General features: G+C 36.7%; 1 protein-coding gene and 1 long non-coding RNA gene across 2 annotated transcripts in view; one reads left to right on the top strand and one right to left on the bottom strand.

The window, feature by feature from the left end:
• The window catches only part of LOC129532207 (uncharacterized), a 73,788-nt gene that overhangs the window by 14,421 nt on the left and 41,579 nt on the right, over window positions 1-17,788 (bottom strand). The gene's annotated exons all lie outside the window — the stretch shown is intronic.
• The window catches only part of MAP3K2 (mitogen-activated protein kinase kinase kinase 2), a 90,002-nt gene that overhangs the window by 34,944 nt on the left and 37,270 nt on the right, over window positions 1-17,788 (top strand). The window contains exons 2-5 of the mRNA XM_004032513.5: window positions 8,882-8,950; window positions 13,051-13,169; window positions 14,328-14,368; window positions 16,138-16,237. Of these exons, the coding sequence (XP_004032561.1) occupies window positions 8,947-8,950; window positions 13,051-13,169; window positions 14,328-14,368; window positions 16,138-16,237 (264 nt within the window). The 5' untranslated portion in view covers window positions 8,882-8,946. The remainder of the gene's footprint in view (window positions 1-8,881; window positions 8,951-13,050; window positions 13,170-14,327; window positions 14,369-16,137; window positions 16,238-17,788) is intronic.

Raw genomic sequence — 17,788 nt, 5'->3', positions numbered from 1 at the left:
CGAAAATACAAAAGTTAGCTGGGCATGGTGGTGCGTACCTGTAGTACCAGCTACTTGGGTGGCTGAGGTGGGAGTATCACTTGAGTCCAAGAGGTCAAGGCTGCAGTGAGCCGTGATTGTGCCACTGCGCTCTAGCCTGGGTGACAAAGCAAGACCCTGTCTCAAAAAAGAAAAAAAAAACAAAAAAACAAGAAGTAGGGAAGTCTAGATTATATGAAGTAAGCCATGGCAAGGACTTTGGAATTTATTCAAAGTAGAGAAACTACCAGTACTTTCTGACAGAGAGAGAGCATTAACATTCTCTGACTTACTTTTTAAAAGGATGATCCTTATTGTTGTATAGGAAATGAGTTATATTAGAGTTTGGAGTAAAATCAAGTTGATCAGATATGAAACTATTTCAGTAATCCATGCAAGAGAGGATTATGGCTTGGAGTAGTGAAATATATTTTTAAGGGAAAGCTAATGGGATTTGCTAATGGATTGGAATATAAGGTGAGAGCATGAGAGGGGTCAAGCCTATCTCAAAATTTTTGTTTTGAGCAACTGGAAAAACAGAGATGCTTCTTGATAAGACTGGAGAAGAATAGATTTTTTTCACTTTGTTTTTGTTTTTACAATTTTTTTCTTCTGAAATAATTTTAAGTTCCAGAAGTTGCAAAACCAGTATAAAGAAATTTGTTTTGATTATTTGAGAGTAACTTGCTAACATGAGGTCCCATCACCCCACAACATTTTAGTTTGTAATTGCTATCAATAAGGACATTTTTCTACATATCCAGAATCCAACTGTCAAAATGAGGAGGTTAGCATTGATAGAATTATATCATCTAATCCACAGAACCCATTCAAGTTTTGCCAGTAGTCCCAATAATGCTCATTTTAGGAAAATAATTCAATCAGGATTATAATTTGCATTTAGTTGTTGTGTCTTTTTGATGTATTTCAATCTAGAACAGCCATAACGTTTCCTTGACTTTCATGATTTTGACAGTTTTGAGGTTTACAGAGCAGTTAATTCTTAGACTATTTCTCAATTGGGATTTGTCTAATGCTTCCCTATGAATCAATTCAGGTTATCAATTTTTGGTAGCAGTATCACAGAGGTGATGTGGTATTCTTCTCAGTGTTACCTTACCAGTTGGCACATTTTTTTTAATTTTTAAAAATTGAAGTCAGGCTAGTTAGGTACATGATTTTAATTTGCCTGTTACTGATGATCTTAATTAACATGGATCACTTGATTTAAGCTTTTTTTTTTTGTCTGCTGGGTTTCTACACTAAAAAGGGTACTTTTTTTTCCTTTGAAAAATGAGTAGAAATGATTATTTTTTGGAGATGGTGTGTTGAAACTAAGTAACTCATTCCTCATCACACTTTTCATCCACTAGCTTTAGCATTTGTTGATTTTTCTTGGTTGAATTATTACTTAATTATTTCTATTGATGATTGCTGAATGGTGGTCTTTCTAATTTTATTACATTCATTAGTTGACATTCTACTGTAAGAAAAAGCTTTCTCTTCCTCGCATTGTTGATTTATTTGTTTATCTTTGTTTTTATGGACTCATGGTTTTCTTCTTTCTTTTTTTTTTTTTGTTTTTGTTTTTGTTTTTGTTTCAGGAGATGCGATCTTGCCATGTCGCCCTGGTGGGATACAAACCCCTGGGCTGAAGTGATCCTCCTGCCTCAGTCTCCTGAGTAGCTGAGATTATAGCTATTGGGCCTAACTTCATTGTTTCATTTTTCTATTCAGTGGGCCTGTAATCCAACATTATTTTTATTTTGATGCTCAAATTGTCCCATATTTGATTAGTGGAATCCCCTTCAAGTTGTGCCTGTGGCCTTTTGACATGTCCCCATAAGTCTTTATGTGCTTTCTTTCTGGTTCAGTGAGATGTTTTAGGCTCATTTTGCAATTACCTCCTCTAAATCAGCTGTATCTCAGTCATATTCTGATTCCTCAGCCGTACAGTGGGGATTGGTACTTGCAGACATCAGAGCAGCGTGGCAAAACTCCATCTCTACAGAAAATTAGCCGGGCGTGGTAGCAAATGCTATAGGCTGAGGTGGAAGAATTGCTTAAGCCCGGGAGATTGAGGCTGCAGTGAGCTGTGATAGTACCACTGCACATCAGCCTGGGTGACAGTGCAAGACCCTGTCTCAGAAAACAAAACAAAACCACCTGAGAATTTCGTTGAGAATTTAAATTTTTATTGAAAGAGAATATACTAAATAAAACTTCCCCAACCACTTTGTGACTTTCTCTATGTGCATATGTATGGTAGGAGAATTTCCTATTCCAGCTAGTTGTTTCCTCAAAAGGTAAATTGGAGTGATATGGCATTATGGAAAGTTTACTTGAGTAAGAAATAAGAAACAGGTATTCAAGTCTTAGCTTTGTCCAACTTTATAAGTTATATTATCTTTTTGGCCCTCAGATTTTAAAATAAGATGTTTAGACCAGATGTTTTCTTCTCAGCTGTTTAAAATTTAGTCTTATATTTGTCTTGATTAAAAGTCCTAAAAACTGAGGTAATATAGTGGTTGCCCTTGAAATGGTACTGATAGGCATGATGAAAGGAGCACTTTCTCGAGACCAGGCTGGATGGCCTGTAATCCCAACACTTTGAGAGGCCGAGGCAGGAGGATTGCTTGAGCCCAGGAGTTTGAGACCAGCCTGGGCAACGCAGTGAGACGCCATATAAAAAAACAAAAACAAAAACGAAAAACTAGCCAGGCATGATGCGTACCTGTAGTCCCAGCTACTTGAGAGGATCACTTGAGTCAGGGAAGTTGAGGCTGCTGCAGGCGGTGATCATGCCACTGCACTCTAACCTGGGCAACAAAGTGAGACCCTGTCTCAAAAAAAAAAAAAAAAAAAAAAAAGAAAGAAAAGAAAGGAACACTTTCTTTTATGTTATATTCTGTGTTAATAATTTTTACATTTTTTCTTTGATAATTCCTTAATGTTACTTGACATTTGAAAATAATATAACTAAAAAGAAATTAAAGTTGTCAGTGCTTACAAAATGGCAGCATGCAAGGATAACATGGTTGTTTTTGTAAAAATTTGAATTAGTTGCTAATATTTGAAATTGGGGAGATCTCACATTAAAATTTGGATTAGGGCTTTTTGAAAAACCAGCATATCTGATAATACTGAGCCCGAACTTCTGTAGCAGCTATTGACTGGACCTGAGGCAGTTGCTTCTCTAGGTGAGCAAATGATCTCTAGTTATTCATAGAACCAGCCATTTCTATTTTGTTTCCTTCCTTTCTCCCTTCCTTCCTTCCTTCCTTTTTCAGATATAATTTGCATACCATGAAATTCACCCTTTTAAATACTACAATTCAGTAATCTTTCATTTATTCACAAAGTTGTGCAACCATCACCACTGCCTCACTCCAGAACATTTCCTCATCCCCCAAAAGATACTTCATACTCATTCACAGTCATTCCCCATTTCCCATACCCTGGCTTTAGGAAATCACTAATCTACTTTCAGTCTCTGTAGATTTGCTATTCTAGACATTTCATGTAAGTGGAATATGGGGCTTTTAAAAAATCTGGCTTATTCCACTTAGCATAAATTTGTCCATGTTGGAGCATGTATAAGTACTTTATTCTTTTTAATGACTGAATTTTATTTATTTGTTTATTTGTTTATTGGAGATGGAGTCTCACTCTGTTGTCCAGGCTGGAGTGTAGTGGCGTAATCTGGGCTCACTGCAACATCTGCCTCCCATGTTCAAGCAATTCTCCTGCCTCAGCCTCCTGAGTAGCTGGGATTACAGGCTCCTGCCACCACGCCCAGCTAATTTTTGTGTTTTTAGTAGAGATAGGGTTTCATCACATTGGACAGACTGGTCTCAAACTCCTGACCTCAAGTGATCCAATTACCAATTACCTCAGCTTCCCAAAGTGCTGGGATTACAGATGTAATCTGTAAGCCACCACACATGGTCAATAATATTTCATCATATGGATATAGGACATGTTTATCTCTTCATCAGTTGATGGACATTTGGGTTCTTATAAATAGTGCTGCATTGAATTTACAGGGTTTTGTGTGGTTGTGTGCTTTCAGTTCTCTTGGGTATATACAATAGGAGTGGAAACAGTGGCTCATATTTCTTCACATCTTCATTACCACCTGTCATTGTCTTTCTTTTTGATTATAGTCATCCTACTGGATGTGAGGTAGTATGTCATTTTGATTTTTGTTGGCGTTTCCCTGATGACAGATGATACTGAGCATCTTTATTTTTCTTTTTCAGTATTGTTGTGGCTATTCAGTGCCTATTGCAGTTTCATATGAATTTAAGGATCAGCTTTTCCGTTTCTGCTAAAAGAGGCCATTGGAATTTTGATAGAGAGTTCATTGAATCTGTAGATAACTTTGGGAGTATTGCTATCTTAAAAATATTGTTTTCCCATTCATGAATATGGGATGTCTTTCTGTATATTTAGGTCTACTTTAATTTCTTTCAACAGTGTTTTGTAGTTTTTAGAGTGCAAGCTGCATTTTTTTGTTGTTGTTAAATATGTTCCTAAGTACTTTATTTTTTTTGGTGGTATTGTAAATGAAATTGATTTCTTAATTTTATTTCCACAATGTTTATTGCTAATGTATAGAAATATAATTGATTTTTGAATGTTGACCTTGTATCCTGCATCTGTGCTGAACGTGTTTATTGATTCTAATACTGTTTTTGTTTGTTTCTTAGGTTTTCCTGTATCTAAGATTATGTCACTTGCAAATGGGTAGTTTTACTTCTTATCCAATCTGGATTCCGTTTATTTCATTTTCTCGCCTCGTCTTCTGACTAGAACCTCTAGTACAATATTAAATAGATGTGTGGCAAGAGTGGACATCCCCATATTCCTGGCCTTACTGGGGATGTATCCTGTTTTTCACCATGAAGTTTTTCACCATAATCAACTTGATTATGTCGTCTTCTGTTTGTTATCTTTTGAGCATAAAAGGGTGTTGAATTTTGGCACATGTGTTTTCTGTATGTTTTGAGATGATTTGGTTTTTGTTCTTTTTTCTTTTTTTTCTTTTTTTCCTTGAGACAGAGCCTCACTCTGTTGTGCGGGCTAGAGTACAGTGCAGCATGATCTCTGCTCACTGCCAACCTCTGCCTCCCAGGTTCAAGGGAGTCTCCTGCCTCAGACTCCCAAGTAGCTGGGATTATAGGTGCCCATCACCATGCCTGGCTAATTTTTGTATTTTTAGTAGAGGCAGGGTTTTGCCATGTTGGCCAGGCTGATTTCAAACTCCTGACCTCAGGTGATCCGCCTGCCTCAGCCTCCCAGAGTGCTGGGATTACAGGCATGAGCCACTGTGCCTGCCTGGTTTTTGTTCTTTGTTCTGCTAATGTGGTTTTTTTACATTGATTGGATTTTATGTGCTGAACCAACCTTGATTTTGTTGGATATATCCCAAATGTGCATGGTATATAATTTGTTTTTTAATGTTCTAGGTTAGGTTTGCTAGTATTTTATTGAGGATTTTTGCATCTGTATTGATGAGATATTGATCTTTAGTTTTCTCATCTTGTGATGGCTTTGTCTGGTTTTGGTATTGGAGTAATACTGGCTTCACAATGAATCGGGAAGTGTTCCTTCTTTTTTTTTTTTTTTTTTTTTTTTAAACCAGATTTTGTAAATTCTGTAAATGTTTGAAGTGATCTGGTCCAGGGCTTTTATTTGTGAGAAATTTTTCATTTCTAATTTAGTCTTTTTACTTTTTATAGGTCTGTTCAAATTCTTAATTTCTTCTTGATGAGTTGATTTTGATAGTTTGTTTCTTTTTAGGAATTTGTCTATGTCATCTAAGTCATCTAATTTGTTGATGTACAGTTGTTAACAGTATTCTCTTATCCTTTTTATTTCTGAAAGGTTGGTGTAATTGCTCCCTTTTTAATTCTTGAATTTAGTTATTTGTGTTTTCCCTCTTCTTTTTTTGATTAGCTAAAAGTTTGTTAGTTTTGTTGATCTTTTCAAAGGGCCAAATTTTTGTTTTCTTGATTTTTTTTTTTAAATTTCAGTGGTATTTTTATTTTCTACTCCCTATTCCTTTAGCTTGTTTCAGATTTAAATTGTTCCTCATCTTCTAGTATTTTAAGGTCAAAGGTTAGGTTATTGATTTGACATCCTTCTTGTTTGTCAGTGTAAATATTTACAGTTATAAATTTTATCTTTAGATGCATCCAATACATTTTGTTTTGATGTGTTTTCATTTTTATCTCAAAGTATTTTCTAATTTTCCTTATGCCTTCTAGTGACCCACTGATTATTTTTGTGTTTTTTAATTTTCACATATTTGTGAATTTTCCAGATATCCTTGTGTTGCCAATTTCTAATTTTATTGCATTTTTGTCAGAGAACACACTTTGTGTGATTTCAATCCATGTAGTTACTGAGATTTATTTTATTACCTAATATTTGGTCTGTCTTGGAAATGTTCTATATGTATTTGAGAAGAGTGTATATTCTGCTGTTTTGAGGTTGATTATTCTGTAGGTGTTTGTTAAGCCTAGTAGTTTATAGTGTTGTACAAGTCTTGTATTTCCTCATTGATTTTCTGTCTACTTATTTTATCCGTTATTGAATGCAGGGCATTGAAATCTCCAACTTTTATTTTTGAATTGTGTTTCTTCCTTGAATTTTATACTTTTTTGCGTTGTGTATTTTGCGATTCTGTTGTTAGGTACATATAAGTTTATAATTGCTATATCTTTTTGATGTATTGGCTATCTTTCATTATAAAATGCTGTTTGTCACAACAATTTTTGTGTCTGTTTTGCCTGATAGTGGTGTAGCCACTGCAGGTCTGTTTTGACTACTGTTTGCATAGTATATCTTTTTCTATCCTTTTACTGTCAACCTATTTTGTCTTTGAATTTAAAATGTGGACCAGGTGTTGTGGTTCATAGTCCCAGCACTTAGGGAGGCCAAACTGGGAGGATCACTTTAGCCCAGGAGCTTGAGACCAGCCTGGGTAATCTGTACAAAATCTTTTTTAAAAATCAGCTGGGTGTGATAGCATGCACCTGTAGTCCCATCTACTCGGGGGTGCTGAGGTGGGAGGATTGCTTGAGCCTAGCAGATCAAGGCTGCAGTGAGCTGTGATCATGCCAGTGCACCTCAGCCTGGGAAAGAGAGCAAGACCCTGCCCCCGCCCCCCAAAAAAAGTGTCTGTTGTAGGAAACATATTCGGGTCAAAATGTTTGGGACCAGAAGTTTTTTGGATTTTTTCATGTTTTGTAATATTTGCATATACATAGTGAGGTATCTTGGGAAAGGGACCCAAGTCTAAACATGAAATTCTTTTATGTTTCATATACATCTTATTCATATAGCTAAAGGTAATTTTATACAATTTTTTAAATGTTTTCGAGACAGGGTCTCGCTCTGTCACACAGGCTGGAGTACAGTCATAGTTCACTGTAGCCTTGACCTCTCTGGCTCAAGCAGTCCTCCTACTTTAGCCTTCCAGTTAGCTGGGACTACAGGCATGCACCACTACACCTGGCATTTTCTTTTTTAAATCTTTTTTGTTTTTTGGTGGAAATGGGAGTCTCCCTATGTTGCCCAGGCTGGTCTCAAACTCCTGGGCTCACGTGATCCTCCCACCTTGGCCCCCCCAAATTGCTAGTATTATAAGTGTGAGCCACTGTACTAGCCAACAATTTTTTAAATAATTTTGTGTCTGAAACAAAGTTTCTATTTTATTACCCTTGTAGGCCTCTTGCATGGGGGAATTTGGGCATGCATGGAAAAGATATATTGCAGTGGAAGGGGCTGGTAGGGTCTTTTTTCTCCTGGGGGATGCTGAATAAACTGAGTAGTGCATCTGCCTTTTGACTGTGACATATCACATGAGGACAGGTTTGTGGAATTTTCCATTCATAGTGTCATGTTGGCACTCATATTTTTCATCTTATTTTCTAGTTGACCTGGGGATTACAGTTAACATCTTGTAATAACATAGTTTGAGTTAATATCAACTTAATTGCAATGGTATACAAACACTTTTTTTTTTCTTCTAGACAGTCTCGCTGTGTTGCCCAGACTGGAGTGCCACAGCTCACTGCAACCTCAACCTCCCAGGCTCAAGTGATCCTCCCACCTCAAGCCTCCCAAGTAGCTGGGAACTACAGGCATGCACTACTGCACCCGGCTAATTTTTGTATTTTTTTGTATAGATGGGGTTTCGCCGTGTTGGACAGGCTGGTCTCGAACTCCTGGGCTCAAGCAGTCCGCCTGCCTAGGCCTCCCAAAGTGCTGGGATTATGGCATGAGCCACTGCACTTGGTCATAAACACCTTTCTTTTATGTAACTCTATCCTTTCCCTTTCCTGTGTGCTGTTAATATTATGTGAATTATATTATTATATATTGTATACCCAGCAACACAGTTATATGCAGTTTATGCAGTTTTTTTTTAAACCAACATATTAGTTTCCTATTGCTGCTTATATAGAAAAAGAGTTAATGTAGTGGGCCTGATTGCTGATTTGTAGAAGGCCTGCTTAGGAGTCGGCCTGCTTAGGAGTCAGCCTTTGGCTGACACCTGAGAACTTGGATTTCAGGAGGGTTCCTGCCTCCAACTAATAATGGTTTGTACAAACACTATGGTTTATGCTGAATACCTGCTTTTCTTCTGGGAGTCTGGAATTTTGGTATGTGTTAGGCAAGGGGGTGCCTACATGATCAACCTTCAATATAAAACACCTCCCCCTAGCGAAATGTGTAAAGTATTCATATTGTATATTTTTCATTAGTATTATTTATACTGACTTTTTTTTTCTTTTCCTGGCTCCTTTTCTGTTTCTTTTTATTAATATGTTGATCTGTTTTATCTTCTCAGGCCATAAAGAATGCTGATGGGAGAACCATTTTCCTAATTTTCAAATTGTTGAGCTATTTGCCGTAATGGGTGAGTTCAAACTAAAAGCGTTTTTCAGCAATAATTAAAGGATAGAATGGAAGTGAAAAAACTTTCTCTATTATGTGTTATTATAAACCTTTTTATAAATAAATTTTATGATATAGCAGATTTATGAAATGTTTTATATTTACTTAATAGACTTTGAATTAAAGTACTTTTTGTGTTGCTGTAGTTTTAGAATGATCATTTTATGCGTAACAGTAGGGACATTCAAAATAAGCTGTTAAGATGTGTTGTGATTTGCTTAAAGTCTGATGGCAAGAGAGAAATCATAAAATTTAATTTTATCATTCACAGAGCAGCAAATCATTGGTGCTCAGGGAGAATATGTTATACAACTCTTGGTCGTATGTTGTGGTATAATGTTAGTTTAAAGACACTAAAGTATGGGAATAGATTGTGTATGTTCAGTTTACATATAATTTTGTTTTCCTCTTTACCTCCTTTTTGTTTTTTCCTTTTCTCCTTTGTGTTAAGGGTTCCAGCATGAGGCAGGGAATTAGACAGGAAGACACTAGAAGGAAATGGAGTCATGAATGGCTCACCCTATCCTAAATCAAGAAAAATGGTACTGAGTAGTTGGATGCTAAATTTTGAAACTTAGACTGATCCTGGGATTTAATTCTGACATTTGCTTGCCAGAGTTTGCCTTTATCACACATTTTCTACTTCTTGCTTAACAAAACAAATACATACATACACACACACACACACACACACACACACACACACACCCTCATGAAGAACTTATATTTGCCCATGTGATGAAAGTGAGGGCTAGGACACTTCCACTGTGTGTCACTGTAGCAAGTATGTAAGCTTAGACTTCACCTCCCTACTTTAAAAATTGTTCTTCCACTTCCTCTTCTGTAGTCATGAGTAGCAGTGCCCCCTTGTAGCCCAAATTCTCCACTCTAGTCAGCCTTACTTTCAGCTCCAAATTGGATGTACTTTTACTGAACTCCTTTCAACTTTTCATTTTGGGTGCTGTCACTTGTACTCTATGTATCGATCAAATTTATTTTTGTCAGCCTCAAATAATACTGCTCTATAGTAGGGCAACATTCATTGCTTAAAAATATATACAAAGTTAGTCACAGAACACCATGACAGATGTTTGAATTTTTGATTGAGGATGTTCTTCTGTAATTATTTTTCAAATATCATGAATAAGCATATAAGTATTTAATTCAACATTTCTGATAAAAGATTTTTGAAAAAATTATTTTCCAAGTATTTTTTGGTTTTGTGCTCAATTCAATGTCCTTCCAACATGTGTCAGAAACCCATTGGGCCGGGCGTGGTGGCTCATGCCTGTAATCCCAGCACTTTGGGAGGCCGAGTCGGGTGGATCACGAGGTCAGGAGATTGAGACCATCCTGGCTAACACAGTGAAAGCCCATCTCTACTAAAAATACAAAAAATTAGCCAGGCATGGTGGCGTGCGCCTGTAGTCCCAGCTACTCAGGAGGCTGAGCCAGGAGAATGGTGTGAACCCAGGAGGCGGATCTTGTAGTGAGCCGAGATCACGCAACTGCACTCCAGCCTGGGCGACAGAGCAAGACTCTGTCTCAAAAAAAAAAAAACCAAAAAACAAAAAACAAAAAAAAAACCCATTGTACTTACCCATAAGTACATAAGTGTACTTATGGGTAAATAAGTGCCCAGTAGTAGTTCTTCATGCTCGCCAAGTAAGGAACTCAATTAAATTGCCCTTTGTTTTGTATGTCACCTTCCTAATATGGGAAGTTTTGTTCAACTGGCCCCACCCTTTTTGACATATATAACAGAAAACGGTACTTATTTTTTTTTCCGTTCTCATTTTTCTTAATAAATAAGTAGGCCGGGTGCAGTGGCTCACACCTGTAATCCCAGCACTTTGGGAGGTCGAAGCGGGCGGATCACGAGGCCGGGAGATCGAGACCAACCTGGCTAACTCGGTGAAACCCCATCTCTACTAAAAATACAAAAAAATTAGCCAGGCGTGGTGGGGGGTGCCTGTAGTCCCAGCTACTCGGGAGGCTGAGGCAGGAGAATGGTGTGAACCCGGGAGGTGGAGCTTGCAGTGAGCCGAGATCGCACCACTGCACTCCAGCCTGGGCAATAGAGCGAGAATCCATCTCCCCTTGCCCCCTGCCCCCCCAAAAAAGAAAGAAGTATTTATAAATGTGATAATTTTAGCCAAAGGCCCTCCCCCAAGGCATTTATTTTGACATTGTAATATTAAGCATATAAAATTGTTTAAATTCAAATGTTTAGGTTTCTTCTGATAAAAATTAGAACAACATAGATAGATTTAAGTTCCCACTTTGGGAGGCCAAGGTGGGAGGATCACTTGAGTCCAGGAGTTCAAGACCAGCCTGGGCAACATGGTGAGACCTCCATCTCTACAAAAAAATAAAAAAAGAATTAGAGTTCATCTATCCCTAGTATAGAATTAAGGATTTACCTTTTTTTTTTTTTTTTTTCCCCTTTTGGGAAACAGATTCATGCTCTGTTGCTCAGGCTGGAGTGCAGTGGTGCAATCTCAGCTCACTGCAACCTCTGCCTCCTGGGTTCAAGCGATTCTCCTGCCTTAGCCTCCCAAGTAGCTGGGACTACAGGCACCTGCCACCATGCCTGGCTAATTTTTGTATTTTTAGTGGAGACAGGGTTTCACCATATTGGCCAGACTTGTCTTGAACTCCTGACCTTATGATCTGCCCCCCTCGGCCTCCCAAAGTGTTGGGATTACAGGCTTGAGCCATTGTGCCTGGCCAAGGATTTACCTTCTTAAAGAAGGTCACATCAAATGCTTTTATTCCAGTTGAGATCATTGTGAGCTTATTGATGGGTACATCTATTGTGATTATATTGTACCTGACTGTGGCTTGGTTACCTATTTGGCTAAACTAACATTATGATAAAACTTTATTTTATAAAAAATCCTTGGTGAAGGATTATAAAATTTTTTCTTAACCTGGAAATATTAATAAATTAATAAACCAATAATAAAACCATGGCAACCATTACTTTTAAATTTTAATATGCAAATAATTTCACTACAAAATAGACTATATTAAGTGTTATTAAAAATTAGTAAATTAGAGAAGTCAGCTGTTTGTGTGTTTGAGAGACTGTTAGGGCTACTGAATTGTTGGAATATTTTTAGTGATTTCCCATACAGGATATGGCATGTTTTAATTTTTACTACTCCAAGAACATAAGTTACTGCTCACCAAAATGGTTACATTTTAAAATGTAAAGTGTAAAGTCTCTTGATTCTTTTATTTATCATTTGTGATTATCATTAGTAGAATTGATTTACTAGTGAAAATAAATTAAGTTGTCCCTGATGTCTTCTGGAGAGCTTATAATTGGCATTACTGGCAGGCACATGGTTTTAGTCTCAGAAGGAAATCTTTGGTATATTTAGAAGAGTCTAAAAGTTCATGTTCATGATCCTTTCTCTCAGTTTTATGGACTTGGTACTTTTTCTAAGGAAAGGAATTTTCTTACATTGTTGCTGGCCAAGATCTTTAAATAGTCTGTTTTTAGTCTTGTCAAACCTTATGGTGAAGAAGTTTGAAAGAGCATTTCCAAATATAGTAGGCCAGTATCCACAGGTGAAGCTTTTCTTTGTTTCTGACTCTTAAGTATTGATGAAAGAATAAAAAAACCTTCCAAAATTAAGTCTGTACTTTGAATATAAATGCTAAGTAATGAGATTTATACAAAGTTGTTTATTTTTTTTTCCCCTACTTTTTAAAACATTTTAGATACCTTGATGTTTTGTTTAGGAGTCATAGAAAAGAATTTGTTATAACAGGGCAGTTTTGACCTTATTCTCGGATATTAAATCATTGAAAGAATCAGAATGACTTCATCTTGTCCATTAGTGTCTCATGTGTGGACTGATGCTAGAGATTAAGTCTAGTGCAATTTTATTTTACCAAAAGTGTAGGCATTAAAAATGTTCTAGATGCATTTTTGCATTAATACATTCTCTACATCAAATTTTATTTTAAATTTTGTGTTTGATGTCTATACATGTTGATATATATGTCACAATTACAATTCTATGTATGTGTTGTTTCAAAACTACCTAGATGATCAGCAAGCTTTGAACTCAATCATGCAAGATTTGGCTGTCCTTCATAAGGCCAGTCGACCAGCATTATCCTTGCAGGAAACCAGAAAAGCAAAATCTTCATCACCAAAAAAACAGGTATTTATTTTAATAAGTATTTTTTTATGAATTACTTTCCTTTAATATCCTAATCTTATGGAGGACTTGTTTAATGTGTTTAGCTTTTACACTTTCGAATCAAGAATTTTGTTAGTGTTTGTTACACATTTTCATGTAAGAGTGTGTGTTCATCTATTAACAATAGCAAAGACGTGGAATCAACTTCAGTGTCCATCAGTGGTAGACTGGATAAAGAAAATGTGGTACATATACACCATGGAATTCTGTGCAGCCATAATAAAGAACAAAATCATGTCCTTTCAGGAACATGGATGGAACTGGAGGCCATTATCCTTAGCAAACTAATGCAGGAACAGAAAACCAAATACCACATGTTCTCAGTTATAAGTGGAAGGTAAATAATGAGAACACATGGAGACATAGAGGGGAGCAATAGACACTGGGGCCTGCGAGAGGGTGGAGGGCAGGAGGAGGGAGAGGATCGGGAAAAATAACTAATGGGTACTAGGCCTAATACCTGAGTGACTAAATAATCTACAAGCAACTCCCCGTGACGTGAGTTTACCTGTATAAGAAAACTGCTCATGTACCCCTGAACTTAAAAGTTAAAAAAAATTTTTTTAAGTTGGTGTTCATAAAGAATGGTAGCATTCTGCAGCCAAGGTTGACCCCTTCCCAGAAAAAATAAGGTAGCATTTCATTTAATGTGGTAACTGTTCTCCAAAGCTGACATTTCATCCATTTTTCAAGCACTTAAGCAAATTGTGTTTTGTTTTGTTTTGTTCTTCAAATAGTCTACTCTGGATTTTTAGAAATGAGGATGTTTTTGATTCTGATAAATGAAATTAGTTTTGGATACTCAGCATGACACATAAAAATATAATATTCTGTATTTCCCATAACAGGATCAGCAAATGTCTTATACTCCTGGTACCTTCACTAATAGATCTTGGTGTTCTTTCCTGTTGAGCCCAGATTCAGCAACATAATTCTCAACTTTTTAGCAGACACTGTCAATTGTTTGGAGCTGGTACAGAACTTCAAACTTCCCTCCTCGTCTGGTCTATTTTAAATGAGTGGCTAAAAAACAAAATCATTTAGAAATTGTAGAAATTTTATCTAATCTCTGAATGATTTGTCTAATCTCTGAAAGACTGATTTGTCATTTCGTTACAGAATGATGTCCGAGTCAAATTTGAACATAGAGGAGAAAAAAGGTAAGGAAGGAAACATTACATGTTAATTAATTGATTTAATCAAATGTGTATTCTAATTAAGCTATTGAAAGGTTCTTTTCAGATTTGAATGAAGTTTCATGGTTTACAAATTGAGAATAGAGTAGTCCTTGGGAATGTGTAAAGTGCTTAGACTTAAGATAGATAAAATATGTCAAAATTCAGGCTAAATATTAGAAATGATTAATGTCTTTGCAATTTTCAGAGATAAATAAGATCACTGTTTAATACAGCCTTTACATATTGTCACTTCCTTTTATTTTTACTTGGGGGAAATTAAATATATTTTTCCTTATAATTGTTTCATCCCTCCACATACTATATAGCATTTATATACATGAGCTTAACATTTACAATTCTGATTATTCTCAAGAGACCTCAGTTTTATGACATTTATGTCATTAGTAATGTTGAGGAAAGTGAATTGGACTAGTGGCTGCAAATTATTTAGCAGAGATGTAAACCTAGTCTTCTACTCGGTATCTGTATCTCAGTGCACAAATGATAGCGTAGTAGTTGACAACAGAATTGCTAACAAGACCTAATAGGACTTAAGGCCGATAGAATTTTTTTTTTTTGAGATGGAGTCTTACTCTGTCACCCAGGCTGGAGTGCAATGGCGTGATTTTGGCTCACTGCAACCTCCACCTCCCGGGTTCAAGCGATTCTCCTGCCTCAGCCTCCCGAGTAGCTGGGATTACAGGCAACTGCCACCATGCCTGGCTAATTTTCGTATTTTTTAGTCGAGATAGGGTTTCACCATGTTGGCCAGGCTGGTCTCGAACTCCTGACCTCAGATGATCCACCCGCCCCGGCCTCCCAAAGTGCTGGGATTACAGGCGTGAGCCATTCTCCCAGCCTGACGATAGAATTTCGTTTCTGCTATTAGTGTCTCATGAAATTAATGTAGTGAAAAGCCTAACAGTTTTAAGGATTTTAAAGTGGCTCACAAATCATATAAGCATATTCTACATAGAAATATTTAAAACTGGAATATATCAGATAAACCATGGAACTGTCCAATCTATTTTCCTGTTTAAGATTCTTTTTTGGATATTTTCCCAATTTTTTCATTCATTCAGCATTATTTGTTGAGTACTTAGTATATGCTAGGCCCTGAAGGAATAAAGGGAGCAAAGCAGACACAGTCTTTTTCCTTATGGGGCTTATAGTGTGGTATTGGTGGTCTTCAAGCTTTAGGTGCTTGCTCTCTAGGGGCAGCACAGGCCAATCCTTTGGGAAATAGAAAGAAAACACTAGAATTTTAATCTTGTAAAAATATTTATTTTGGAAGTATGCCTACATGATACATGTACCCAAAAATGTTGAGTTGATAAGGATACAGAAATCAAAATTTGAATCCCTGGAGAACAACTTTATTCTTTTTAACAGTTTCATTTCATTGTGTCGTACAGATGTCACATAATTAAGTTTAATCACTTTCCTGAATAAACATTTTGCATTGCTCTTTAACATTCATATGGTAGTTTCAGTGCAAATTAAAAACTGCAGAAAATTTTGAGAATTTCCTTTTTAAAATTTGTATTAGGATAAAACAGACTTCAGAGTTTTTGAACTTTGTGTTGAAAATGTGTGCCTGTGTTAAAAAATGTGCTGTTGTAGTGTTAAGTAAAGTGAATATTTACGTAATTTTTAGTTAATCTTGTATCACTCTAAAAGGAGGTAACTTTTGCAAGTTGATTATTTAACTTTGCCTAAGAAAATAAAATCTTAAAATTGTGTTTATATAGAATCCTTCAGTTCCCCAGACCAGTTAAACTGGAAGATCTGAGATCTAAAGCTAAAATTGCCTTTGGACAGTCTATGGATCTACATTATACCAATAACGAGGTAAACATGTACAGTTTAACTTTAGTAGATCTTACCTTCAAAAGTAATGTGTTCGTTTAAGAGACTGCTTTTAAGACTCGTGTTTTTATTTAGGGATTGATAAATATATGGTATGTCAGAAGAATAAAACAAGTAAATTTTAACTGACTAAAATGGATTTATTTCATTGTGGAAAATAATAGAGGGTGCTACTATGCAAATAATTGAATGAGGGTGTATTATAGGGGAAAATATATGTATTACTTGGAATTTTGCTGCTTATTTATGGTTTTGTTTTTATTCTGTGTACTTTATTGATGAACTGTCTTTTCCTCTCATACTCTACACTTGGCTACAGATGACAGAGCTTTGGTAGTTAAACAATTGAGTTAAAGGATTATTTTAGTGTTGGTTAGGGCTCAATTAGATTATTATGTTTGGGAATCAGTATGTATGATCTGAAGGGCTTGCTCTAGCAGTGAGGAGCTCTGCGTTGTGGAGAAACCCCTTTTTAATGTTCTGTAAACTTAGGATTGGATTCAGTGATCTCTGAAGTTTCTTTTAGTTCTTGAGATTCTATGATATATCAGGATCTTGTGATCTTAAAATTTATAGGACAATTTAGTTAATAATTGGGTTAGTAATTAGGTGAATTTGTTTTTTATATTCAGAAAGTATTTATTAATTTTTCAGGCATAATGCTATAAGTTATAAGTTGCAGCACCTCATGGAGTAGACCTTATAGACTTGTGGTATAAGCAAACCATTAATAAATGAGTTGTTTGAATATACAAAGTTCTTTGAAAGAAATGCATAAAGTAGGCCAGACACGGTTGCTCATGCTCACGCTTGTAATCCCAGTACTTTGGGAGGCAGAGGTGGGCAGATCACGAGGTCAAGAGATCAAGACCATCCTGGCCAACGTGGTAAAACCCCATCTCTACTAAAAATACAAAAATTAGCTGAGCGTGGTGACGTGCACCTGTAGTTCCAGCTACCTGGGAGGCTGAGGTAGGAGAATCGCTTGAACCCGGGAGGCAGAGGTTGCAATGAGCTGATACCGCGTCACTGCACTCCAGCCTGGTGACAGAGCGAGACTCCGTCTCAAAAAAAAAAAAAATGCATAAAGTATTGTGATGAAGAATAACGGGCAGAGCACAGTGGCTCATGCCTATAATCCCAGCACATGGAGGGAGGCCAAGGCAGGAGGATCACCTGAGGCCGGGAGTTCAAGACTAGCCTAGGCAACATAGCAAGACTCCATCTCTACAAAAAAGTAAAATTATCTGAGTGTGATGGCATACACCTGTAGCCCAGCTATTCGGGAGGCTGAGGCAGGGGGATTTAAGGTGGGAGGATAGCTTGAGCCCAGGAATTTGAGGGTACAGTGAGCTACAGTTGCACCACTGCACTCCAGCCTGTGTGACAGAGCTGTCTGAACAAAAAAGAATAAATTTTTAAAAAATGTCTTGAACTTGAATTATTATCCCATAGGATGATTATAGGGGAGCCTAGACATTCTTTTTTTCTTTTTTCTAAAATTGTATTATGGAAAACTTTCAAATGCCAAGA

This window comes from Gorilla gorilla, chromosome 11 (assembly GCF_029281585.2).
Source record: "Gorilla gorilla gorilla isolate KB3781 chromosome 11, NHGRI_mGorGor1-v2.1_pri, whole genome shotgun sequence".
In the NCBI taxonomy this organism is placed as follows: Eukaryota; Metazoa; Chordata; class Mammalia; order Primates; family Hominidae; genus Gorilla; species Gorilla gorilla.
Note: the sequence above shows the minus strand (reverse complement) of the source record. Positions and strands in the feature narration are given on the sequence as shown.